This window comes from Lethenteron reissneri, chromosome 68, assembly GCF_015708825.2.
Source record: "Lethenteron reissneri isolate LAM-NWPU_2019-01 chromosome 68, ASM1570882v1, whole genome shotgun sequence".
NCBI lineage: Eukaryota > Metazoa > Chordata > Hyperoartia > Petromyzontiformes > Petromyzontidae > Lethenteron > Lethenteron reissneri.
This window is the reverse complement of record NC_083846.1, coordinates 4,357,886-4,384,777: the sequence shown is the minus strand read 5'-3', so window position 1 is coordinate 4,384,777 and position 26,892 is coordinate 4,357,886. Positions and strand designations below refer to the sequence as shown.

Below are 26,892 nucleotides of genomic sequence, written 5' to 3'. Positions count from 1 at the left end.
CAACTCAGCGCAGATACATACACACACACACGACTCAGCGCAGATACAAACACACACGACTCAGCGCAGATACATACACACAACTCAGCACAGATACATACATACAACTCAGCACAGATACATACATACAACTCAGCGCAGATACAAACACACACGACTCAGCGCAGATACATACACACAACTCAGCGCAGATACATACATACAACTCAGCACAGATACATACATACAACTCAGCACAGACACACACACACACGACTCAGCACAGATACATACACACGACTCAGCGCAGATACATACACACACACACGACTCAGCGCAGATACATACACACACACACAACTCAGCGCAGATACAAACACACGACTCAGCGCAGATACAAACACACGACTCAGCGCAGATACATACACACAACTCAGCACAGATACATACATACAACTCAGCACAGACACACACACACACGACTCAGCACAGATACATACACACAACTCAGCACAGACACACACACACACACGACTCAGCGCAGATACATATATACAACTCAGCACAGACACACACACACACACGACTCAGCACAGATACATACACACGACTCAGCACAGACACACACACACAGACTCAGCGCAGATACATACATACAACTCAGCACAGACACACACACACACGACTCAGCACAGATACACACACACGACTCAGCACAGATACATACATACAACTCAGCACAGACACACACACACACACGACTCAGCACAGATACATACACACGACTCAGCGCAGATACAAACACACACGACTCAGCGCAGATACATACACACAACTCAGCACAGATACATACATACAACTCAGCACAGACACACACACACACGACTCAGCACAGATACATACACACAACTCAGCACAGACACACACACACACACGACTCAGCGCAGATACATACATACAACTCATCACAGACACACACGACTCAGCACAGATACATACACACGACTCAGCACAGATACACACACACGACTCAGCACAGATACATACATACAACTCAGCACATATTCATATACACGACTCAGCGCAGATACATACACACGACTCAGCACAGATACATACACACGACTCAGCGCAGATACATACACACAACTCAGCACAGATACATACACACGACTCAGCGCAGATACATACACACGACCCAGCGCAGATACATACACACGACCCAGCGCAGATACATACACACGACTCAGCGCAGATACATACACACGACCCAGCGCAGATACATACACACGACTCAGCACAGATACATACACACGACTCAGCGCAGATACATACATACGACTCAGCACAGATACACACACGGCTCAACACAGATACATACATACAATTCAGCACAGACACACACACACACGACTCAGCGCAGATACATACACACAACTCAGCGCAGATACATACATACAACTCAGCACAGACACACACACACGCGACTCAGCACAGATACACACACACGACTCAGCGCAGATATATACATACAACTCAACACAGACACACACACACGACTCAGCACAGATACATACACACGACTCAGCACAGATACACACACACGACTCAGCGCAGATACATACATACAACTCAACACAGACACACACACACACAACTCAGCACAGATACATACACACGACTCAACAGTCGTTTGGGGCAAGTGCTGTGAGCAAGCAAGTATGAAGGCCGGCACGGCACGGTACACGCGGGGGGTGGGTGGCCGCCTTTGTCTCCCCAGTGGAGATATTTACACACCGCACCAGGTACTCATTTGAGGCAGAGTCAACCTAGGGGAGGCCCAGGACCGGTTCAGATAATCGTCACTGCTGTTGGTGGCGGCGAGCGGTAATTGAACTCGGGTCGCCGGGTCGGTAGCGCAGCGTGCTAAATCGCTCCCTACACACACACACACACAAGCGCGCGGCGATGAAATAGGTACCACTTTGTGCACGAGTCAACGGTGGCCGCCTTGTGGATCGACTCGCCCCCGTCATAGGAACGCAGGAAATTTCCACCACCGTCTCCCAGGCTGTTCACGTGTTCTCGTTGCTGGCATGGGCAGGAAACTGCTCGATGTGCGTGCCTGCCCAACCGTCCGTTTGCCGTCGGGGTGTCAACGACGCATCGACTTGTCGCGGCCGACGCGACGCACGCTTCGAAACCGCGGCCGCGAGCGAGAATCCCCGTCGGTGCGACATGCGCCGACGGTACGCCTCGCGTTACATTCAAGGCGCGCGTTAACGAATGCACGGCAAACGAATGCACGGCAAACGAATGCACGGCAAACGAATGCACGGCAAACGAATGCACGGCAAACGAATGCACGGCAAACGACGCGACCAGGGCGGGCGGAACGCAAAGGCGGATAAATAAAACATAAGGGAGCAGAAACAAGCGAGGAGAGAGAGGGGGGGCGGTCCGAAAATTCAATCCACGAGACGAGAGGCGACGCGGCGAGAACGAGAGGCACCGACAGATGAAGGGACGGCGACAACGACGACGCAAAGGAGAAACGGCGCGGCGTAGGAGACGCTCATGAAACCACGGAGGGAGGGAGGGGGATGACAGGCGATTCAAGCGAGGCACGCGCAGTCCAAGTGAGACAGACAGACAGGACACGCACAAGACAGACGGACAGAGAAACAAGTACATTGTGTAACAACACAATTTGGAGGAACTAAGTAAATCTACCGATTCTCGAAACTAATCGTGACCCCCCCCCACCGCCCCCCCGGAGTCGTGACCATTTATCGCATCGCTGCAGCTGTGCTGGGTGGGCGTGCGGGGGGGGGGGGGTGAGGAGGAGTGGGGGGAGGAGGAGGGTGAGGAGTAGTGGAAGGAGGATGAGGTGGGAAGGAGGGAGGAGACGGAGTGAAGAGTAAATGAGTGAGTGAGTGAGGAGGAGGAGGAGGTGGGAAGGAGGGAGGAGACGGAGTGAAGAGTCGGAGTGAGTGAGTGAGTAGTAGGAGGAGGAGGTGGGAAGAAGGGAGGAGACAGTGAAGAGTAGGAGTGAGTGAGTGAGTAGGAGTGAGTGAGTGAGTAGGAGGAGTGAGTGAGTGAAGAGTAGGAGTGAGTGAGTGAGTAGGAGTGAGTGAGTAGGAGGAGTGAGTGAGAGAGTGAGGAGTGAGTAGGAGTGAGTGAGTGAGTAGGAGGAGTGAGTGAGTAGGAGTGAGTGAGTGAGTAGGAGGAGTGAGTGAGTGAAGAGTAGGAGTGAGTGAGTGAGTAGGAGTGAGTGAGTGAGGAGGAGGAGTGAGTGAGTGAAGAGTAGGAGTGAGTGAGTGAGTAGGAGTGAGTGAGTAGGAGGAGTGAGTGAGAGAGTGAGGAGTGAGTAGGAGTGAGTGAAGTGAGTAGGAGGAGTGAGTGAGTAGGAGTGAGTGAGTGAGTAGGAGGAGTGAGTGAGTGAAGAGTAGGAGTGAGTGAGTGAGTAGGAGTGAGTGAGTGAGTAGGAGGAGTGAGTGAGTGAAGAGTAGGAGTGAGTGAGTGAGTAGGAGTGAGTGAGTAGGAGGAGTGAGTGAGAGAGTGAGGAGTGAGTAGGAGTGAGTGAGTGAGTAGGAGGAGTGAGTGAGTAGGAGTGAGTGAGTGAGTAGGAGGAGTGAGTGAGTGAAGAGTAGGAGTGAGTGAGTGAGTAGGAGTGAGTGAGTGAGTAGGAGGAGTGAGTGAGTGAAGAGTAGGAGTGAGTGAGTGAGTAGGAGTGAGTGAGTAGGAGGAGTGAGTGAGAGAGTGAGGAGTGAGTAGGAGTGAGTGAGTGAGTAGGAGGAGTGAGTGAGTAGGAGTGAGTGAGTGAGTAGGAGTGAGTGAGTGAGGAGGAGGAGACGGAGTGAAGAGTAGGAGTGAGTGAGTAGGAGGAGTGAGTGAGTAGTAGGAGTGAGTAGGAGTGAGTGAGTGAGTAGGAGAAACAGGACGCAAGAGACGTTCATAAAAGCGGAGGAGTGAGGAGGAGGTTGGGATCGAGCTGGCCGTGTCCACGCGGCCCCGGGAGACGCGGTGGGGGAGGAGGGGGGGGGGGCGGCGGGGCCGCGTGGGCCTCTCCGTGCGAGCAGCCGGGGTTAACGCCAGGCGACGCGGCGGCCCCGATGACGCACACTCGCCCGGCCCGCGGGGACCACCGCCTAAAGCCATTCCCATCGATCGGCCCGGCCGGAATTACGTCTCTGCTGCGAACACAGCGCCACGCGCTACCTAGCACCACCTAGCGCCACCTTGTGCCACCCACTACCACCCACTACCACCCACTACCACACAGCAGAGGTCGCAAACGGGTTTTGATTCCTTACCCGTACCAGTACCCGGCCGCACCAGGGTCACAAATGGTTACCCGTACCCGGCCGGGTACGGCTAGCCGTTCCCTACCCGTACCCGTACCCTACCCGAAATGAGTGAAAAACGGTGACTCACCAGTGACTCACGGCCTATCCGTACCCGTACCCGGCCGCACCAGGGTCGCAAACGGGTACCCGTACCCGGCCAGGTACGGGTAGCCGGGTATCGGGTAGGGTACGGGTATCGGGTACCCGGTTGCGACCTCTGCCACACAGTAGCGCCTTGCACCCCCCCGCACCCCAGCGCCACCACCGCACCTGACCACCCCGCGCCACTGGAGACAACAACCCAATGTGGCAGCACCCTCCTGAAAGAGAAACTCGGTGGCGTTTGCCCGGGGCACCAGCGCACGCACGCAGAGCTAAACGACAGCAACCCCGCAGACAGCTCGCGCGCGCGATCGCACGCAGGCAGAAGGGTCCTTCCCCACTTCGGCATGCGGCCTCCTCTTCTTCCGCACTTGCCAGGTGTGACTTCGACCAAGTGGGAGCAGCATCCCCCTACACTTGACCCCCGCCCGCCGCATGCGCGTCGTACAAAGCTGCCCATCGGCCAACCGTACCGCCGACCGGCTCGATGAGATCTCCCGGTGGCCTCCAGCGTGCCGGCCGTTGCACCGCTAAATGCTCACGTCACGTCGAGGCCTGGCGGAGCAACAAAAAATAAATCGTACGGGTCGGAGGGCAGAGGGGGGGGGGGGAGAACGCCAACGAACGGAGCTCGCGTGTTCACGTTGGCGATCGCAGGAAAAGCCTCGCTGCCGAGTCTCAAAGAGGCTCTTTTCAGGAGGCTCCTGCCAAGGTTTGTCGCAGTAGGCGGACCGTGCTGCTGCTGCTGCTGCCGCTGCTGGACTAATAGAGCCTGTGCCGCTATTCGCGAGAGGAGGCCAGTCCAAAGATCTGAGTACCTGGTGCGATGTATAAACATCGCCACTGGGGAGACAAAGGCGGTAGGGCGTGGTGCTGGCCACCCACCCCCTCGTGCGTCGTTGCCGGCCTCCATCGGTGCTCGCTAACAGCACTTGCCCCTACAGTCTGTTAAGGCTATACGGGGGATCTTTGCCTTTGTTTGCTGGCTGGTCCAGCAAACTTCAAACGTGTAAATCACGAGCGAGGGGGAGGAGGAAGTGGGGGGCTTGTGGGGGGCACTTGGGGGTACGTATCAATATGCGATGCTCGCTCGCTCACTCGCCCGCTCTCGCACCAAGCCAGCGCGAGCGCTGCTAATGATACTGTTTAAACGGAGCTGCTCGGGCTCGGATTACAAAGCCGGCGCGCGCAATAAAAAGGCCGCCAAAAAATGCCACTCATCCGAACAAAAAACGAGCGCGGATTAAAACCCTAAACCAAGCAGAGCTCCGGGGTTTGGTGACGGGCGCGCGGGTGGGGAGGGAGGGAGGGAGGAATGTTTAAGTGAGAAATCATCATTCACGCCGGCAGACGGTCGGCGAATAAAAAAAAAACGAGAGAGAGCGAGAGAGCGAGAGATGTGTGCCGGTGAGTCACCTACCCAGGGCTCCGCGCCGCAGCATTTGCTCAACGCATGCTAATACCGCCTGACCTTAAATGGAAAGTTTTCCTCGCCGGCGCGAGCGACGCCGTGAATGAGCGCAAAAAACTCGGCGGTCGAAAAAGTGAAACTCGCTCGTGCCGCAGAACGTACTGCGACGGGCACCGCGCGCGGCGACCCAAACCCGCGGAGACCCGTCCGTTCCGTGCGTGCGTCTGTCCGTCCGTGTGTCCGTCCGTGTGTCCGTGCGCACACTTTCCCCCAGGCGGCCGGGCAGGTTGGGACCCGTGCAAAAACGACCGCCGCTGTGTCACGTGCGTAGCGCGAAACGGGACGGCGCTGTAATGCACCGCGGGGGGCGGGCACGGGGAAGGCTCCCCCCCACCATCACCGCCCCCCCCCCCACCACCGCCCCCACCCCCCCTGAGCGACACGATGGGACGCACGCGCTCTCTCGGTGTGCGGGCCGGCCGGGAAACGGCAGCTCTCGGGAGGTTCTCGCTCGCGAGGTTTTTAACGTCGGGGAGGTTTGGCGACAAAGCCCATCGATCGTCCCGGGGTCGGGGGTCAGTAAAAGCCGGGTTGTAGTTATACTCGCGCGTAAAAATTAAAATAAACGCCGTTCACAGGTGGTTACCGACGTGCTCCGACTTAGCAACGATTGAAAAAAATCGCACTGTGCCGGGCACTACGAAAACGTTGCGCAGTTTGGACCTGTAGATTTGGAGTTTGCATCTCTCTCTCTCTCTCTTCTCTCTCTCTCTCCACAGTCGCGTGGATTTTCTCTTCTGGGTCCACCGGTGTCCCCTCCCCCTCCCCCCCCCCCCCCGCCGAATGCAGAAACGTGCTCACTTCCAATGTTTGGCTGCCGTCACTTGCGACACGCCAGGTCGCTCCTGGCTCAGCGGGGCCTTCACACGTGGTAAAATACCACACACCACCGCCCCCCCACCACCCGATCACCGCCATGAGAATAGCGTGCTCACGGTGGAGAAGGGGTTACTCCCCGGATCTCCCTGGGCCCCGGGCGCCCTCCACCGGGCACACCGCAGAGGTCGCAAACGGGTTTTGATTCCTTACCCGTACCCGTACCCGGCCGCACCAGGGTCGCAAACGGGTACCCGTACCCTACCCGATACCCGGCTACCCGTACCCGGCCGGGTATCGGGTAGGGTACGGGTACCCGATTGCGACCTCTGGGATGAAGCCATGTTGCAGGCGCGGGTGGGTTGATTCTAGGAACTTGAAATGTGAGAAGAGTCAAGACGTTGGGAAATTAGTGACAAACGGTTACTCACCAGTGACTCACGGCGTACCCGTACCCGGCCGCACCAGGGTCGCAAACGGCTACCCGTACCCGGCCGGGTACGGGTAGCCGGGTATCGGGTAGGGTACGGGTATCGGGTACCCGGTTGCGACCTCTGCAAGGCTGCTCCCTCCACCGTCTGACATCTCCACGGCCTTGCGAAGACCTCCCGTCACACCCGCCGAGGGGGCTCCACCCCTCTCCTTCCTGTTGGCCGGCTGCTGAGCTGCGGCGACCGCCCCCTTTTCTCTTTCTCCGCCGGGGGGGCGAGGGGGGGCGAGAGGGGGCGAGGGGGGGGGGGGGGGGGGTTCCCTCGCTCGCCGATTCAGCCGCTATCCAGGCACCGGCTGTGGTTGGGTGACCTGTGGGCTTCTTCTCTGGCTGTGCGAAACAGAGCAACGGCGCCTTCGAGCACCGCGCCCAGTTTCTCTGCCATGCTGGCGCCTTGCCCCCCCCCTGCCCCCCACAACCCCCACAACCCTCCATTGAGTTGCCCTCAAGGACTCCCCACCACCCCCCTCACTCTAGGCTCTTGCCGGCTCCGGGGTGGGGACCTTCTTCTAATTCCACCACCGGCTCCGGGCCTGCCGAAAGTTGATGTGGGCACCGCCTCAACTCTCGCTCGATGTTCAACCACGTGCGGCTGCGGCGGCGTTGTTGTTGTCGCCGAAAACAACAACAACAACACCCGTTGCGGCTGCTAAAGGCGGGTGGGTGGTGGTGGTGGTAAGGGGAGAGAAACAAACCTCGGGCAGCACTGCTGGCTACGGCTCTAAGTCCCCCCGTTTGAGGCGCACGCCGACGTGCGCCAAGCTCGGGGCAAATCGCTCGGCCATCAAAAACCGCGGCGATCGTGGCCGCCCCGGTAGCAGCCGCGTCGTGGCCGTACCGAGGCCGTGATCTCGTCATGGAAGCTGTCGCCGGCACTGTAATAAGGAGGATATTCTAGATTTGAAGCTTTCGTGACTGCAAGGATTCATATTCTTGGGTTTTTTCGGTAAAGTCACGTAGGTAAAACATTAAAATTAATAAAAGTAAAATAAAATAAAAATTCACGACGTTTCGGAGGCAACGCAAGCTTCCGTCTTCAGGTGGAACCGTCACAGCCACGACAGCTGTATCAAGTAAATGAGAGATTACAAGAGCTACCACTCCGTATATATATAATGGTTGAAGAGGGGAAGGGATATTATCATTAAATTTTTTGTCTTCATTTAGCTTATTTTGCCAGAGCAGTGGAGGCCGGAGGCTCGCTCCGAGGCGGGCACGGCGGGCGCGGCGTGCGTGCGATCGGTAGCGCCGCGCGCCGTGCCGACGTGCGTCACGCCGAGTGGCCCTCCTGGGGAGGGAGAGGCCCTCCTGAGGCACGCCGGATGCGTCATCGCCGGCGCATCTGCTCCGGGAGAGCCGACGATGGCGGTCGCCGACGCCGCCGCCGCGGTCCGGGACAGATCGGCAAGCGGCTCCTCGCTTCGCCGGCTCGCTCGACCCGCACCGGCAAAAAGGGTGGTGAGGGACGGGGCGGTGGGGATGGGCGCAAGCGCGTTCAAAAAATACAGGAGCAGTTCACCGAGGTTTGCCTGTGGCGCAGGGTGTCACCACACCGCTGACGGTTACCACTCCACGCACGCACAAAACAACGTTCCCCCGTATAGCCTCCAACAGACTGTTGAGGCGGGCGCCATTAGCAAGCGCCTACACACACACACACGTATACAACCACAACGAGACGGAAATGCATACGCAGGCACGATAACAACCGCCATTCGCCAGCGAGCGGCGGCGGGGTCACCGCGGCGCTTGTGCCAGGCTGTGTGCACGTTAAGGCCAGACACACACAAAGACACACAAAAGACAAAGATCCCCCGATAGCCTCAACAGCCTCTTGGGGCAAGTGCTGTTAGCGAGTAGCACCTGTGAAGGCCGGCACGGCCGCACAAAGTGGAGCGTGGACGACCAGCGCCGCGCCCGGTCACCTTTGTCTCCCCAGCGGCGAAATGTACTCACCGCACCAGGCATCCGTTTGAGCGGAGCCGACACCCACGCACAACAACGCAGACGCGCGCCACACAATCCCCCCCCGCCTTTCACGGCGGTGGGCGCAACTCCTAACGAGCTGGGTCCCCAGAGGCCCGAGGTGGAGATGGCGCGGGGGGGGGGCGGCAGTAACTCACTGTCATCGCCGTGACTCATCATCCCGTGCGAGCGAGCGCGAGCGAGCGCGCTGAGGAGCAACTCGATATTGCTCATATTAATCCCGCAGCCAATCCGCGTCTATTCCCTTCTCCGCTGCCACCGCCGTCGCACGCACGCACACAACGCCGGTGTTGACTCTTAGGCTCAGCGCCCGGACAAATTTATCGGCACGCGCGCCGGCGAGCGCAGGCGCGGGAGACCCCCGAACGGGGGGCGCGAACGTGGGGGGGGGGGGGGGGGGGGGGGGGGGGACGGCGTGGTGTTTGCTAACGCCGGTGCCACGGACCTAATGAGGTTAAGGCAATTCTGCGGCCGGGCCGCAAACGGAAAGCGATGGATTATATTACGGCGCAAATTGGAGGCGGGGAGGGGGGGATGCGAATTTCAAACGGCGCCTGCCGTGTTTCGCTAATTCGCCGCTTTAATTCAAATCAACGGCCGCGAGCCACATCCTGCTATACTCTTAGTTCTCTCGGTAAAGTCACGTAGGTAAAAAATGAAATTAAAATTAATAAATCAGTGATTAAATTTTTTTTAAATTAATTTTTATTCAATTTTTTACCCACGTGACTTTACCGAGAGAACCAAGAGTATGAATCCTTGCAGTCACGAAAGCTTCAAATCTACCACATCCTGCTGCTCCGTCGATGTTCAGGGGGGTGGGTGGTGGGCGAGGGAGGGGAGTGAGGGAGGGGAAGAAGGGCAGGGAGGGAGGGGAGGGAGGGAGGAAGGGCAGGGAGGGAGGGGAGGAAGGGCAGGGATGGAGGGAGGGAGGGGAGGGAGGGCAGGGAGGGAGGGGAGGGAGGGAGGGGCAGGGAGGGAGGGGAGGGAGGAAGGGCAGGGAGGGAGGGAGGGGAGGGAGGAAGGACAGGGAAGGCATGGAGGGAGGGGAGGGAGGGAGCAAGGGCAGGGAGGGAGGGGAGGGAGGAAGGGCAGGGAGGGGAGGTAGGGAGGGGAGGGAGGAAGGGCAGGGAGGGAGGGGAGGGAGGGGAGGGAGGGAGCAAGGGCAGGGAGGGAGGGGAGGGAGGAAGGGCAGGGAGGGCATGGAGGGAGGGGAGGGAGTGAGCAAGGGCAGGGAGGGAGGGGAGGGAGGAAGGGCAGGGAGGGCAGGCAGGCAGGCCGGGAGGCCGTGCCCTCCGCGGTCTCTCCTCTCCGCTGCCAGGTTGTTAAGTCACCCCGGGGAGAGGCGTGGGGGGGCGGCCGCTCCAGATCGCCGTTGTTATTTTAAGCTCCGGCCGTGAACAGAAAAAAAAACGAGAGATGAGGAGACTTGGCTCGGCAGAAAATAAATAATCAAAATTCCATTATTATTATTATCGAGGGATCGCATTTCAGACTTAACTTGAAATAAATTAACTTGCCCCCAGTGTGAACTCTGAAAATAATTAACGGAGGATTTTGACTGCTGCACCCCCCCTCCGCTCTACATCGATACTCCCCCCAGACCCCACGCCCCATCCTCACCGCCCCCTCCTCATCGCCCCATCCGTACCCACCCCACGCTCACTCTTCATCACCACCCCACGCCCCCCGCAGCATCCAACACCTGCTCTTCACCAGGTGGGTAGGAGAGCGAGGGATGACGGAAGAGATCGAGCGTGCTAAGGATGCGAGCGTCGTTAGAGCGAGCGGGAGAGGAGGGAGGAGGAGGTGGAGAGGGATGGGCGAGCGGGCGAGCAATCGCCGTGAGAAGGCGAAAAGAGACGTTCTTTTGTGCCCACGTGACTTTACCGAAAGAACCAAAGAGTATGGATTGCTGCAGTCACGAAAGCTTCAAATCTAGATTGAGACAGGGCGGGCGAGCGAGCGGGGGCGATCTTATCCACGTGGCTCCACGTTGATGGAGAGCAACGGCTTTCCTCTTCTTTCGGTAAAGTCACGTGACTTTAGCGAAAGAAGCAAGAAGATGAATCCCTGCAGTCACGAAATTTAACAGCTTTCCTTTCACATCGAGGCGGTTGATGAGCCAGGCGGTCGCGTCTGGAGTAGCGACGATGCCTGTCCCGCCCGCCAGCACCCTCCTTCGTGGAAGTGAATCGCGCATCGAGTCGTTAGTGAGGGACGACCAGAGGGGTGAGCGGTAGAGGGGAGATCAATGCGGGTGGGCGAGCGAGCGGGAGAAGAGCCGGAGGTCGCTGGCGGGCGAGCGAGCAGGAGAGGGGTCGGAGGTCGCTGCTGGGCGAGGCGAGCGGGAGAGGGGTCAGAGGTTGCGGATGGGCGAGCGAGAGGGGGAGGGGTCGGAGGTCGCTGCTGGGCGAGCGAACGGGAGATGGGCCGGAGGTCGCGAGCGAGAGGGGTCGGAGGTCGCAGACGAGCAGGCGGGCGAGCGAGCAGAGCAGAGCGACCGTTCCCTCGCAACCTCCAGGCGGGTGGACGTCTCCGGAGAGGACAAGCGTGGGCACGCGTGCGACATTCATCCTCGAGACGGTCAAAAAACAAAACACATCGATTCGGAGCGAAGTCCCAGCGCCGCCCGCCGGGTGCCCACGCGGCCACTTGACGGCGGAATTCATTCGTCGCGATTCTCTCTCGGGGTGGCGGGGGTGGCGGGAAGCGGTGGTTATAGATTGTTTTTTATATATATTGAGGGCCAAAGCGCACGCGTGCTCTGTGGATCCGTGGGCTTTACGCTCGCATCATCCCCCCCGCTTGCTAGGCCCCGAGTCTCGGTAAGGTGGCGAGCGGAGCGCAGAGGTCGCAACCAGGTACCCGATACCCGTACACTACCCGATACCCGTACCCGGCCGGGTACGGGTAGCCGTTTGCGACCCTGGTGCGGCCGGGTACGGGTAGGCCGTGAGTCACTGGTGAGTAACCGTTTGTCACTCATTTCGGGTAGGGTACGGGTAGGGAACGGGTACCCGTACCTGGCCGGGTACGGGTACGGGTAAGGAATCAAAACCCGTTTGCGACATCTGACGCCCGCCAGAGAGGAAGACGTTCCCCCCCGTCTCCAAGGGGATTTCTCCCAAGTAAAATGTTTCGATTGAACAAACGGGTAAATAACGAAAAAAAGAGGGCGGCCTCTACGGCGACATCTCCACTCACGCCCCTTTGCTCACCCACACAAGCCCCGCCGCCAGAGGTCGCAAACGGGTTTTGATTCCTTACCCGTACCCGGCCGCACCAGGGTTGCAAACGGGTACCCGTACCCGGCCAGGTACGGGTACCCGTTCCCTACCCGAAATGAGTGACAAACGGTTACTCACCGGTGACTCATGGCCTGCCCGTACCTGTACCCGGCCGCACCAGGGTCGCAACCGGGTACCCGATACCCGTACCCTACCCGTACCCGGCTGGGTACGGGTAGCCGGGTATCGGGTAGGGTACGGGTATCGGGTACCCGGTTGCGACCTCTGCCTGCCGCCGAATGTCTACGAGCGCGGGGGTCCTGCACCAACGGGACGTCTTGGACCGTTTGTGCCGCGTTTAATTATTTAGGCGCGTGCGTTCCGCGCCCCGCTCCCAGCCACGTGCGTCACCATCCGCTGGTCGCGTTGCCCAGTAAAGCTCCCCAACGCAGCCACCTGTGCGGGCCAATTACGTCTAAATACTAAAACTGACGATGGTGATTTCGACACCAAGGATGATGATGATTACAGTTAAACTCCATTGTACACAATGTCTCAAACGACACCCAAAAGCCAAATCTGTTACCTGACCTCACGACCTTGAAATCACACGGGCCCCCACCCCCCCCGCCCGCCGCTCCCCCATCCTCTCTCTCACGACACCGCACCCCGCGACCCCTTCCCACCCGTCGCCACGCCGGGCGTTACCTCCTCAATACCCAACGTCAACAGCCGCAGAGAGGATCGCACATTTTGCGCAAAAATGACGAGGAGGAGGGTGAGTGAGGAGGCAGGAGGAGGATGAGGAGACAGGAACGTGGCTGTGATCTCTATTTCTGCGACACGACCACCTGGTTTATTAATAGGGCTCCCCGGCGCACGTTTGTAACGCGTCACTGGCGCTCCGCACGGGATTTGCCACCACCCCCCCCACCACCACCCCCACCACACACGGGCGGGGGCCAAGGTGCGCGTGCGTGCGTGCGCACGCGTGAGCGAGCGAGCCGTCTTAAAGTGCAACCGGCTCCCATTCGCACTCCGCTAATGAGCCAAGCGCACGAGGCGCTTGCAGCGGAGGTCGCCGAGTTTGTGAGAGAAGAAGCAGCGCGCGTGTGTGTGTGTGGTTGAGCGTGTGTGTGTGGTTGGTTGTGTGTGGTTGAGCGTGTGTGTGTGGTGGTGGTGTGTGGTTGAGCGTGTGTGTGTGTGTGTGGCTGAACGTGTGTGTGTGTGGTAGAACGTGTGTGTGTGTGTGTGGTTGAACGTGTGCGTGTGGTTGGGTGTGTGTGTGTGGTAGAACGTGTGTGCGTGGTTGAACGTGTGTGTGTGGTTGAACGTGTGTGTGTGTAAGTGGTTGAACGTGTGTGTGTGTGGTTTGAACGTGTGTGTGTGTGGTTGAACGTGTGTGTGTGGTGGAACGTGTGTGTGTGCGTGGTTGAACGTGTGTGTGTGCGTGGTTGAACGTGTGTGTGTGTGGTTGAACGTGTGTGTGCGTGGTTGAACGTGTGTGTGTGTGGTGGAACGTGTGTGTGTGTGCGTGGTTGAACGTGTGTGTGTGTGGTTGAACGTGTGTGTGTGTGGTTTGAAACGTGTGTGTGCGTGGTTTGAACGTGTGTGTGCGTGGTTGAACGTGTGTGTGCGTGGTTGAACGTGTGTGTGTGGTTGAACGTGTGTGTGCGTGGTTGAACGTGTGTGTGCGTGGTTGAACGTGTGTGTGCGTGGTTGAACGTGTGTGTGGTGGAACGTGTGTGTGTGTGGTTGAACGTGTGTGTGCGTGGTTGAACGTGTGTGTGTGTGGTTGAACGTGTGTGTGGTGGAACGTGTGTGTGTGTGGTTGACGTGTGTGTATGTGGTTGAACGTGTGTGGTTGAACGTGTGTGTGTGTGTGGCTGAACGTGTGTGTGTGGCTGAACGTGTGTGTGTGTGGTTGAACGTGTGTGTGTGTGGCTGAACGTGTGTGTGTGGTTGAACGTGTGTGTGTGTGTGTGATTGAACGTGTGTGTGTGTGGTTGAACGTGTGTGTGTGTGGTTGACGTGTGTGTGTGTGATTGAACGTGTGTGTGTGTGTGTGGTTGAACGTGTGTGTGTGTGTGTGGTTGAACGTATGTGTGTGTGGTTTAAACGTGTGTGTGTGTGGTTGACGTGTGTGTGATTGAACGTGTGTGTGTGTGGGTGTGGTTCAACGTGTGTGTGTGTGTGTGGCTAAACGTGTGTGTGTGTGTGTGTGGCTGAACGTGTGTGTGTGGTTGACGTGTGTGTGTGTGGTTGACGTGTGTGTGTGTGGTTAACGTGTGTGTGTGTGGGTGTGTGTGTGTGTGTGTGATTGAACGTGTGTGTGTGGTTGAACGTGTGTGTGTGTGGTTTAACGTGTGTGTGTGGTTGAACGTGTGTGTGTGTGTGTGGCTGACGTGTGTGTGTGTGGTTAAACGTGTATGTGTGTGTGTGGCTGAACGTGTGTGTGTGTGTGTGGTTGAACATGTGTGTGTGTGGTTCAACGTGTGTGTGTGTGTGTGCGTGTGTGTGGCTGAACGTGTATGTGTGTGTGTGGTTAAACGTGTGTGTGTGTGGCTGAACGTGTGTGTGTGTGGTTCAACGTGTGTGTGTGTGGCTGAACGTGTGTGTGTGGTTGACGTGTGTGTGTGTGGTTCAACATGTGTGTGTGTGTGTGGGGAGCGGTCTTGAGCCTCCACTAGGCCAAGGGATCTGCAACGTACAGCTCGCGAGCCGCCCCGTGGCTCGTCACGTGACAGCTTCGTGACGTCATTCATGAAGGCCCATCACCATCACGGACTCGCCACGCGGTGCCCATTAGCGGTGAATAAGTTTCGTGTTTTTTTCTTTAACCGAATTCAAAAAAATTAAACCGTAAAAACAAAGTTTTTCACTATAAATCCTTTATATGCGTGGCGGCTAGAGTCCTCTCGTCCTCTGGCTTGAGATGGCTGCCACCTATGGGTCAGATGATTGTCTGCCACCATTAAGCAATTGGTAATAAAATATTTTAAAAATATTCCCTAAACAGTGTAAAATTTTGGAAAAATTTTTTTACGAACATTAATTGTCTCGCACAACGAGTCTGTGTGCAAAATGTCAGCTCGATTGGATCACGGGAAGTGGGTTAAAAAACGACCGAAAGATTTGCACGGTCGTAAGCAAGCAAGCGAACTTAATATAAAGGATTTAAAAAGGTGGCCTATTCCTGTTATTTTCGTTTGCCCACCGCCTGCGCTAGGCCGACTCAAGCCTATGGGGGGAGCGGTGGCGCAGGTAACAGCACACTGCACTCCGAACCTGGAGGCCTGAGTTAGATTCCTGGCCGCGGCTAAACGTCAGCTGCGAGCGATTAGAAGCGGACCCTGAGCCTTGAGTCGAGTCTGGAATGAGCGCCTGGCGCTGTGACCATGTTAACCCCCCTTCGTGCGCCGTGCCGGTCTTAATAGGTGCTCACCAACAACGCTTATGTGAGTTGCCTGTGGAAGGCTATGCGGGGATATCTTTCGGCATTGTGTGCGGTACAGAGTACGTGCGGGTGTTAGTGTGCGATTGAAGTTACGCATGTGGTTAAGCAAGTGGTTGAGTGCGTGTGCGTGTGTAAATATGTGCGTGCAGTTGTATATATGGGGAGCGGGAGTGCAACGGTTAGCGCGCTGCGCTACGAACCCAGAGAACCAAGCTTGATTCCTCCTCATCAGTGACAATTATCTGAACCGGTGAAGAGGTGCGTGAGTGAGCGAGCGACCAGGTGAGTGGACGGGTGACTGTGTGTGAGTGAACAGGTGAGCGGGTGAGTGCGGGAACAGGCGAGTGGGTAAGTGGAGTGGTTTGTGTGAGTTTGACGTGATGAGTAGCTGAGTGAGCGGGTTGGTGAGTGGGTGGGTGAATTGAGAGAGGTTCAGCAGAGTGTGCAAGTCGTGACGAAACATTCAGCGTCCATATTCTTAGGTTTTTTCGGTAAAGTCACCGTGTAGGTAAAACATTAAAATTAATAAAAGTAAAATAAAATAAAAATAATGACGTTTCGGAGTCAACACAAGCTGTCGTGGCTGTGACGGTTCCACCTGAAGACGGAAGCTTGTGTTGCCTCCGAAACGTCGTGATTTTTATTTTATTTTACTTTTATTAATTTTAATGTTTTACCTACACGGTGACTTTACCGAAAAAACCTAAGAATATGAATCCTTGCAGTCACGAAAGCTTCAAATCTAGAATAAGTCAGCGTCCAGACCGCCCGAGCCCTCGACAAAGCTGAAGGCATTAACGAGAGCCAATTTCACGGTGGCGGTAACCGCGAGAGTAGCAACACTAGCGGGACAGGGAGATGACTGACCACCGGCGACATGAGTGACTGGAGTGGGGCGGTTATATTTCTCGGCTGCGTGAGCCCGAATGCGGTGAACGTGGGGGAGCAATTGATCCGCTCGCGGGCGAACCGAGGCGGAGACCCCCTCGCCGGGTACCGCTCCCGCCCTCCCGCCGGACAAAAAAGCAATCAAACCCAACGGCCCCCCACAACGCCGCCGTGCGGGGGGGGGAAGAGAGAGAGGAGAAGAGGGAGGAAGAAAGAAAAAAAAAAAAAAGGGCGCGGAAAATAACGAGCGCAAACTTTCGCCCCGTCGTCGACAAAAAACAAAAAAAATCCAATTAGCGGCGGCGGCGGCGGCAAACGCGATCAACGTGACGACCGGCCCCGGCGCCCACCGTAAATGATCGCGCGCTGACTCACCGCCACCGTCACCGCCGCCGCCACCGCCTAACAAGCAGGTGTCGTGCGCACGCCTAACGAGGCGTCGCTCGTTTGCGCCTAATGAACTCGCGCGTTTAACACCGCAGGCCCCGCCTCCCCACGTGCCGTGCCGTGCCGAGCGCTTCGCCAAACGGCACCGGTGGGGAGAAGGGGGTGGGTGGGGCAGGCAAATGGTGGGCAACAGAAGTTGGGGGGGGTTGAGGGGTGGGTGGGGTGGAACAGGAGAAATGGGGGGCAGGTAAGCGGAGGGGGAGGGGGGCACAGAAGGGAGGAGTGGGGGGGGGGCAGGAAAAAGGGAGACGGGGGGAGAGGGAGAAGGGGAGATGAGGGGGGAGCAGGCAAGGGGGTGGGGGGGGGGGGGTACAGCAGGGGATGGTTCAGGAGACAGGGAGGCAGAAGGGGGTGAAGAAAAGTGGGAGGGGGGGGAGGACGGGGGGGCGGGGGGAGAGGGCGAGGGGGGGTGTAGCGGAGAAGGGCGACGCACAGAGGTCGCAAACGGGTTTTGATTCCTTACCCGTACCCGGCCGCACCAGGGTCGCAATCGGGTACCCGATACCCGTACCCTACCCGATACCCGGCTACCCGTACCCGGCCGGGTATCGGGTAGGGTACGAGTACCCTATTGCGACCTCTGGGATGAAGCCATGTTGCAGGCGCGGGTGGGTTGATTCTAGGAACTTGAATTGTGAGAAGAGACAAGACGTTGGGAAATGAGTGACAAACGGTGACTCACCAGTGACTCACGGTCTACCCGTACCCGTACCCGGCCGCACACGGGTCGCAAATGGGTATCGGGTACCCGATTGCGACCTCTGGCGACGGAAGATTGGGGGAGGCGTGCCCAGGGAGGGAGGGAGGGAGGGAGGGACAAGTAGGGGGATGGACAGGCGAGCGAACGGGCAGGCGAGCGGGGCGGTGGTGAGTGGGGCGGTAGTGAGCGGGGCGGCGGTGAGCGCACCTTGTCGACGGTGCGGTGGTCGTCGCAGAGCAGGCACACGCGGGCCTGGTCGCGCTCCCGCTGGTGGCTCCTCAGCGCCATCTCCTTGAGCTGCGAGTCCACGTGCAGCAGCTCCTGGCGGACCGAGCGGCGCTCCTCCAGCACGCCGCCGAGCAGCGAGCGCAGCCTGCGCACGCGTCGTCAAAAGATCAATGTTGAGAGACGGAGACGGGGGCAAAGGTCGCGAGGCCAAGTCGACCTAAGCGGAGGAGGGCAGCCGTGAACCACTGCACTTCCGCTCCACGCACAGTCGCACACACGCAGTTAGACGACAACAACAACAACCGCCGTTCGCCACCAAGTGGCGGTGACGCCGCCACGGCGCTTGTGCCAGGCTAGGTGCACGTGAAGTGTCGAACTCCTGCTGGCAGGAGGTCACGGGGCAGACCCAGCAGGTGCCACGGGTCGACTGAGATGGCTGGGCCGATGCACCACCTGTGCCCCCCTACTGTGCTTTATCCACCCGGCCCTCCGCTCGTTGTTGTGAGTATCCCTCCTCCGCCCTCAGTTGTTGTTGGAGGGTGACTGCCTCCAACTACCCAGTAGCGTCCTTCACGAGCCTCCTCCACAGAGGCCGATCTTGACACCGCTGGTAACAGTCATCGGCAAGTCCACTCAGCTCCACGTCCTCCTGTACCACATCACTCCATCTCTTCTCTAGCCCGTGCCGCGCCCGTTTAGCCCCCTCGATCCGGCCGAACAGAAGCTGTTTAGGCATGCGGTGGCTGGGCATGCGGGCTACATGACCCAGCCACCGCAGCCTTGCCTGCCGGAGGAGCTCACCGATGGGACTTTGTCGAGATCTTTCAAGGATTTGTGAGCTCCTCACACAATCCAGCCTGGTTAAACCCAGGATTGATCGTAGGCAGGCCAGCCTAAATGTTTCCAACCGGTGAAGATGTTCCATGAGAGGGGGAGTCCACGTTTCGCAGTCACACACATACAAAAAAAACAAAGACACCCCGTGTAGCCTTAACAGACTGTAGGGGCAAGTGCTGTTAGCGAGCACCTATGAAGGCCAGCACGGTACACGAGGGGGTGGGTGGGCCAGCACCACGCCCGACCGCCTTTGTCTCCCTAGCGGCGATGTTTACACACCGCACCAGGTACTCATTTCAGGCTGAGTCGACCTAGGGGAGGCCCAGGACCGGTTCAGATAATCGTCACCGGTGTTGGCCGTGAGCGGGAATCGAACCCGGGCCGCCGGGTTCGTGGCGCGGCCTAGCGCTAACTGCTACACTACCGCTCCCCATACACGTATGGACAGACACACACACACATACCAACAGACACACACATACATACGTGTGTGTCTGTATGGACAGACATACACAAACACACACACGTGTGGATACCTGCGGCACGTACACGTAAAAATACGCAGAGGCAGCTGTCAGCCACTTAGGGGAACTGATTTGCAGCATAAATACATTTGTTGTTGGAACCTTTTAAAAGTCAAGGTCAATAAATAAAATACACAACACATACCGGCTCAGAGTGACGACGGTGATGACGATATATGTTTTTAAATCACACAAGGCCGAGACGCTTTTCTGACGGAAAAATAATGAAAGCCAACGGGAGCCGAAATGACTGAGATCGCACAAAACGCACAAAAGGCACGGGTGGAATAACTCCAGCGGGGAGAGCAGACACAGGGAGAGCGGAGGGACAGGGAGAGCGGAGACACAGAGAGAGCGGAGGGACAGGGAGGGCAGAGACACAGAGAGAGCGGAGGGACAGGGAGGGCAGAGACACAGAGAGAGCGGAGGGACAGGGAGAGCGGAGGGACAGGGAGGGCAGAGACACAGAGAGAGCGGAGGGACAGGGAGAGCGGAGGGACAGGGAGAGCGGTGACGCAGGGAGTACAGACGCAGGTTACGCGGTGGTGCCGTGCGCCGTTCGGCAGCGCGTCACGACGTCGCGCTCCACCGTGCGGAGAAGGAAGAGGCCGCCGCAGCGACCGAGACGCCGGCAAGGGGGAGCGGGACGTCGGACATCGGTTACCCCCGGCTGACGCGTCGCGAAACCACGCCGGGCAACGCGCAACCCGAGCCTACCCATCGGGCGGGCCAAAAGGGGCTCTCCGACCGTCAAAGGGGGTGCTTTCGATTTAAAGCTTCTTTCGTGACTGCAGGGATTCATCTTCTTGTTTCTTTCGGTAAAGTCACGTAGAAGGGAAATAATAAAATAATAAAAATAAAACATTATAACATTTCGATTTAAAGCTTTCGTGACTGCAGGGATTCATCTTCTTGGTTCTTTCGGTAAAGTCACGTAGAAGGGAAGTAATAAAATAATAAAAATAAAACATAATAAAATTATTCTCAGGTCTGTCGAGAAGACAGTCTGTTCTCCACCTGAGGACGGCTGCTTGCGTTGTGGCCGAAACGGCGTGAGAATAATTCAATGTTTTATTTTTATTATTTTATTATTTCCCTTCTACGTGACTTTACCGAAAGAAACAAGAAGATGAAAGGGGGAACTCTTCTCAACGGGCGCGAGGGCACGCGGGCGGGGGGCGAGGTGGAATCGCCGGTGGACACAACGTGAGCCCTCTCAACGGCGTGGGTTAAGTCCTCCGGTAATTGGGGGCAAACCCTGCGTTTAGCACGGGCCGTCGCGGGCGGGCAGGCGGACGCGGCCGGGTTCGAGAGCCCAACGCCGCCACTTCCCCTGAAGCCAATTTCCGAGCGCTAATCGGATTACGGTGCCCGCTCACGGCCAAGCAAACGGGCGGTGGCGGCGGCAGGCCGCGTGCAAGTTGATTTCGTTTTTTCGGAAGCACTCTCCCCGGCTTCCTGTAAACACGACGAGGGCAAAGCGGCGCTCGCGGCGGCGGCGGCGGCCGAGAGGGAGAGCGGGAGAGCGACGGCAACCCTAAACCCTAAAAACCCGCGGGGAACGTTTACGGTGATGGGGAGAGGGAAGTGGGGGGGGGGGGGGCGGTAAGTCGGCTCATTTCCTGGGTCGCCGTGGGTTAACGCGTCAGCGTATTAAACGCTGCACGCGCGCGGACGCACGCAAGCCCAGAGGCTCGCGCGCAGAGAAGTAATCCCCTTCCAGAGTGCTACAGGTTCGGAGGGCGTCGGGATCCCACTTAGCGGCCGTCGCGATTCCGGGGGTTAAGGATCCGCGTGGGGTCGGCGGGCTTTGCCGGGCCGGTCACATCGCGGGACCGCGTAGACGAAATTCACGTAAGCCGTCGTGGTTTACGTGTCGCGCTGAACGTACTTGAAGAATCCCTGAGGCACGTGCCTGTGTTTACGTCTAGCAGTGTAACGTACGCAACTGCATCGCAGGAGCTCTGCGCTATCCCCCAACAACGGAGGTGCGTTTATTCGGTTGACGTAGCCAACTCAAGTAAAAAACGACACGCGTGCGATTGCGCGCGCGCGAGGAAAGGGGTCAACACTCCCCACCGCGTCCAGGTGGGACGGACGGAAGACTGATCCCAAAGCGTTGCAGCTCCCACTTTCACCGGGCGGGAACGGCACGGCACCTCGTACTCGACGACTTCGGCGGGGACTTGCGGTGGCGTCCGTGCGATGATCCACCGCCAACCCACGCTGCATCCCTCCGCCACGGCGCTGGATCGCAGGCAGAGGTCGCAAACGGGTTTTGATTCCTTACCCGTACCCGGCCGCACCAGGGTCGCAAACGGGTACCCGTACCCGATACCCGGCTACCCGTACCCGGCCGGGTGTCGGGTAGGGTATGGGTATCGGGTACCCGATCGCGACCTCTGGGATGAAGCCATGTTGCAGGCGCGGGTGGGTTGATTCTAGGAACTTGAATTGTGAGAAGAGACACAAGACGTTGGGAAATGAGTGACAAACGGTGACTCACCAGTGACTCACGGCCTACCCGTACCCGGCCGCACCAGGGTCGCAAACGGGTACCCGTACCCGTACCCAGCCGGGTACGGGTAGCCGGATATCGGGTAGGGTACGGGTATCGGGTAGGGTACGGGTATCGGGTACCCGATTGCGACCTCTGATTGCAGGCCACAGCCGTCCCCCTAAGGGGGTACAACGGCCCAATCGGGGCGACCGACCGGGGCACCGCGCTTTGGAGTGCCCCACCCTTCGGTGTCAGATGTCATTTGCCCCAGGGCCCCGTACCCCCCCCAGCTACCAGCTATGGACGACCCTGTCGCAGGCAGCCACAAGCAGCACCGTAGCCACCACCGCCCATTGGTGGTGGTGTTTGTGGTTGTCGTGATTGTGGTGGTCGTGATAGTGGGTGGTCGTGGTGGTGGTGGTGATGGTTATAAACATTCAGGCTGGCCTGCCTACGATCCAGGGCTGGATTGTGTGAGGAGCTCACAAATCCTTGAAGGATCTGGACAAAGTCCCATTGGTGAGACCACTCCGGCAGGCAAGGCTGCGTTGGCTGTGTCATGTAGCCCGCATGCCAAGCCACTGCACGCCTAAACAGCTTCTGTTCGGCCGGATAGAGGGCACTACATGGTAGCGGTACGGGCTAGAGAAGAGATGGAGTGTTGTGGTACAGGAGGACGTGGACTTGCCGATGACCGGTACCAGTGGTGTCAAGATCGGCCTCTGTGGAGGAGGCTCGTGAAGGACGCTACTGGGCAGTTGGAGGCAGTCGCCCTCCAACAACAACGGAGGGCGGAGGAGAGACGCTCACAACAACGAGCGGAGCGCCGGGCGGCTAAAACACAGCGAGTTGGCACAGTAGGGGGGGCACAGGTGGTGCATCAGCCACTCGTCTCAGTCAGTCGACCCGTGGCACCTGCTGGGTCTGCCCCGTGACCTCCTGCCAGCGGGCGTTCGACGCTTCCCGTGGCCTTAACGTACACACAGCCTGGCAAAAGGTGACGTCACCGCCACTTAGTGGCGGTTGTTGGCGATGGTGGTGGTGTTTGCTGCACGTACGTACGGTGGACTTCTTTCGCACCGTACGTAGCCAGCCGTTGCTACAGCAAACCTGGACGGGCGGCCACCCCTCCCCAATTGAAGCATCTTGTTGGTTCCGTCTCGCTGCCACAGTCGTGTGGCCTGCCGTGACCCTAAACGCTGCATTAGCATGTCAGCATTTGCACGATCACCAAAAGCGTCACCGACAGCCTCATCGGCGCTCGCGCGTGCAGGGGAACGACGTCAACCCGTCCACGCGTCAGTAACACGAGGCAAGGCGGTGGGGGAATCGGGGGGGGGGGGGTAAGGGAATCGCCGACCCCACCCCCCTCACCGCCGCCGCCGAATTGCGACTAATTCACCGAATCGCCGGCGGCCGTGGGCGAATCTGGACATCTGTAGCAAGTAAAAAAAAAAAAACGAAATTTTTTTTTTTTAAAAAGCATCTTTTAAAATAATCTTAAAAAAAAAAAAAAAGCTTTACAGATCTTCGGATTTGTCCAGGACAAGTCAAGATCCTGATTTCTGAATCGTCGGGCGCCTGCCGCTGGGGCCGTCTCATTCGGTGGCGGCGAGCGGTGGTGGCGGGGCGGTGGGTGAGACCCGGCACACTTTGTTGTCTCCCGGAGAGAGGGGGGGGAGTGGGAGGGGGCGGTGTGTGTTGGGAGGTGAGCGTCAGGAATTATCCCGGCCCGGCCAACAAGGGCACAAAGCGCTGCCAGCCGAGGTTCTTAATTACGGACGTGACATTTCTCACGGCAAACTCTCGTGCACCGGACGGGCGAATGTGCCCCCCCCCCCCGCAACCCCCCACCACCACCGCCCCCGCAGCCAGCGACCCACACGTCCCCATCTGCCTCGTTTGCGATCGCCGGCTGTTTGTCGCCATCCTGTCACGGTCCGCCAACCCCGCCACCCCCCCGGGTTCGGATCTCGCCACGGAGTACGTTGACGGCCGTGCGTTTGGAGCGGATCGCAGGGTCGGAGGAAAGCCGCGATTAAAAACCGGCTTCCGACTCAGCCGGGTCCGCCGATCCGAAAGAGGACGATTGGAGCGGGCGGTTTAACGGCAAGAAGGACGACTCGTCAACGCGAGCTCACCCGCGCGAGATAATCGGGTGACGTCTGTACTCCGCACGTGCGAACTGTGCTGTCGGGAGCCGCGACGCGTCCTCTAGCAACGCACGGCGGGCAAGGAGGCGGTCGTTTTTGTTGTTATTGTTGTTTACAAAATAAAATTTTTGATGTTGGCTCGTGTGTTTTTTTTTCATTTTACGCAGTCACTAGCGACAACAACTCTCCACACAACGGAGAAACGCGGTTTGATCACGAGCGGCTGATGTTAATTGGTGACTCATCATACGCTGCTAATAAACCGTGGTCACGCGCGCGCACACGGCGCAAGCCAGACACCAAAGACAACAATCCCCCGTGTTGCGTTCACAAACTGTCGGTGGGGGCAAGTGCTGTCGGCGAGCACCTGAAGACCGGCAAAGCACAGGTGGGTGGCCGGCACCACACCCGCCCGGCCGCCTTTGTCTCCCTTGTCGTTCACACACCGCACCGGGTACTCATTTGAGGCCGAATCAACCGTGACCGCTTCAGATAATCGTCACTGGTGTTGGCCGTGAGCGAGAATCGAACTCGGGGCCACCGGGTTCACAACGCAGCACGCCTCACCGCCGCACTGCCGCACCCCGCCACGCGCGTAACCCATACACAAGCACCATCTTAACGATGAGCCTAAGCCGCACGCACACACACATGCACACACACGCGCGCGCACACACGCGCGCACACACACACGCGCGCGAGTGACTCATCAAACAAGAGAACGTGCTTGCTTTGCTCATTAGAGGGGGAGCGGCGGCGCAGCAGTTAGCGCGCTGTGCCCACGAACCCAGCGGAACCCCCATCCCATTCCCGGCTAACATCAGTGGCGAGCGGGTATCTGTGGCACCTCCTGAAAGCCCGCTTGGGCCGTCGAGAGAGAGAGACACGGCGTCTCCGCGGATTCTCGACAACAGCCGTCGCGATAATACCAGTGACGATGCCAGAGAAACGAACGCTGAACAAAGTGGGCTGGGGGGCTGGGGCCCCCCGAGACAGCCGCTTGCTGCTGCGCGCAATAACGCAAACGGTGTAACACACAAGAACAATAAATTTCGATTTAAAGCTTTCGTGACTGCAGGGATTCATCTTCTTGGTTCTTTCGGTAAAGTCACGTAGAAGGGAAATAATTAAAAAAAACATTAATTTCGATTTAAAGCTTTCGTGACTGCAGGGATTCATCTTCTTGGTTCTTTCGGTAAAGTCACGTAGAAGGGAAGTAATAAAATAATAAAAATAAAACATTATAAAATTATTCTCACGACGTTTCGGCCACAACGCAAGCAGCCGTCCTCAGGTGAAATTATTATTTTATTACTTCCCTTCTACGTGACTTTACCGAAAGAACCAAGAAGGAGAAAAAAAACATAATAAAATATTTCATTATGTTTTACAACAAGAAAATCAAGCGACGGCGGACGTCGCCAACCGACATGCTGCGGATTGATCGGTCATCGGCGAGGAGCGGGGGGGGGGGGGTTCTCTCGCCCCCCCTCCCCCCCCCGCCCCCCGAGCGACGCAGCCCGGTCAACCCCTCGCCGGTGACCTCTGCCCTCTCTCTCTCTCTCACTTCTTTAGCACCCCCCCCTCCTCCTCCCCCTCCTCCTCCATCCTCAGACGTCTCTCCTCCACGTGTCTGTCTGTCCCCCAATGTATTCTATATATTTTTGGGGGATATTTTCATATTTTGTAGATTTCATCACACACGTCCCATCAGCCACACGGTTCGTCGGGAGTGCAGAATTCAGCGGCATCGGTTCAGCACGAGCGGAATTTTTTTTTATAAAACTCCGCTCCGGTGTTGACTCCAGCGGCGGTGATTTGCCAAAGGCGTATCGGCAAGGAGCCTCTGTGTGGATTGGAAAAGTTGAGCTCGAGTGAGCTACACAGAAGGGTCAAGGGTTAAGGGTCAAAGGTCAAAAGAGACCCAACGGATGTGGGCCAAACAGTGGCTGCATGGTTTGGTGGTACATGTTGTTGAAGTCGTTTATTGTGAAAATTCGGTCACAGTTCCTATGATCACACTGTTACACTGCTTTTAGGGCTTTATTTTTGTGATTTCGAAAAGTTTTTTGGTTTGGCCATGTTTGTTTGTTGGAGTACGGAGTTAGACTGATGGCTTTAATCTAAGTTATTTGACTTGCATCCCACTGGGATTTCTGCACACAGTGTTGGTGTACGGTGCTTTTTCTGCAATATTTTGCTGTCTTTTCCTGGATTTTCAGTTTGCACATAGTCACATAGTCACTTGTTCATGTTTTTGTTTTTTGATTGTTGCGGTTGCACCTGATTCAAGAGCCGAATGGCTCACAGGGCTATACCAAATACATGAAACATGAAACTTGAAAACAGAGCGAACGTGACTCCCGCATGGAGTCGGTGACCTGGACTCAAGACGGACCCAACACAAGCAAGCTGGCGCAAGGCGTGACGCAGAGGTCGCAAACGGGTTTTGATTCCTTACCCGTACTCATACCCGTACCTTACCCGATGCCCGGCTATCCGTACCCGGCCGGGTATCGGGTAGGGTACGGGTATCGGGTACCCGATTGCGACCTCTGGGATGAAGCCATGTTGCAGGCGCGGGTGGGTTGATTCTAGGAACTTGAATTGTGAGAAGAGACAAGACGTTGGGAAATGAGTGACAAACGGTTAATCACCAGTGACTCACGGCCTAGCCGTACCCGGCCGCACCAGGGTCGCAAACAGCTACCTGTACCCGGCCGGGTATCGGGTAG

General features: G+C 57.5%; 1 protein-coding gene across 1 annotated transcript in view; it reads right to left on the bottom strand.

Annotated features, from left to right (window-relative positions):
• Window positions 1–26,892, bottom strand: part of LOC133360315 (uncharacterized) — a 106,327-nt gene that overhangs the window by 50,463 nt on the left and 28,972 nt on the right. Inside the window, exon 8 of the mRNA XM_061578961.1 lies at window positions 18,123–18,288. Coding sequence (XP_061434945.1) covers window positions 18,123–18,288 — 166 coding nt within the window. The remainder of the gene's footprint in view (window positions 1–18,122; window positions 18,289–26,892) is intronic.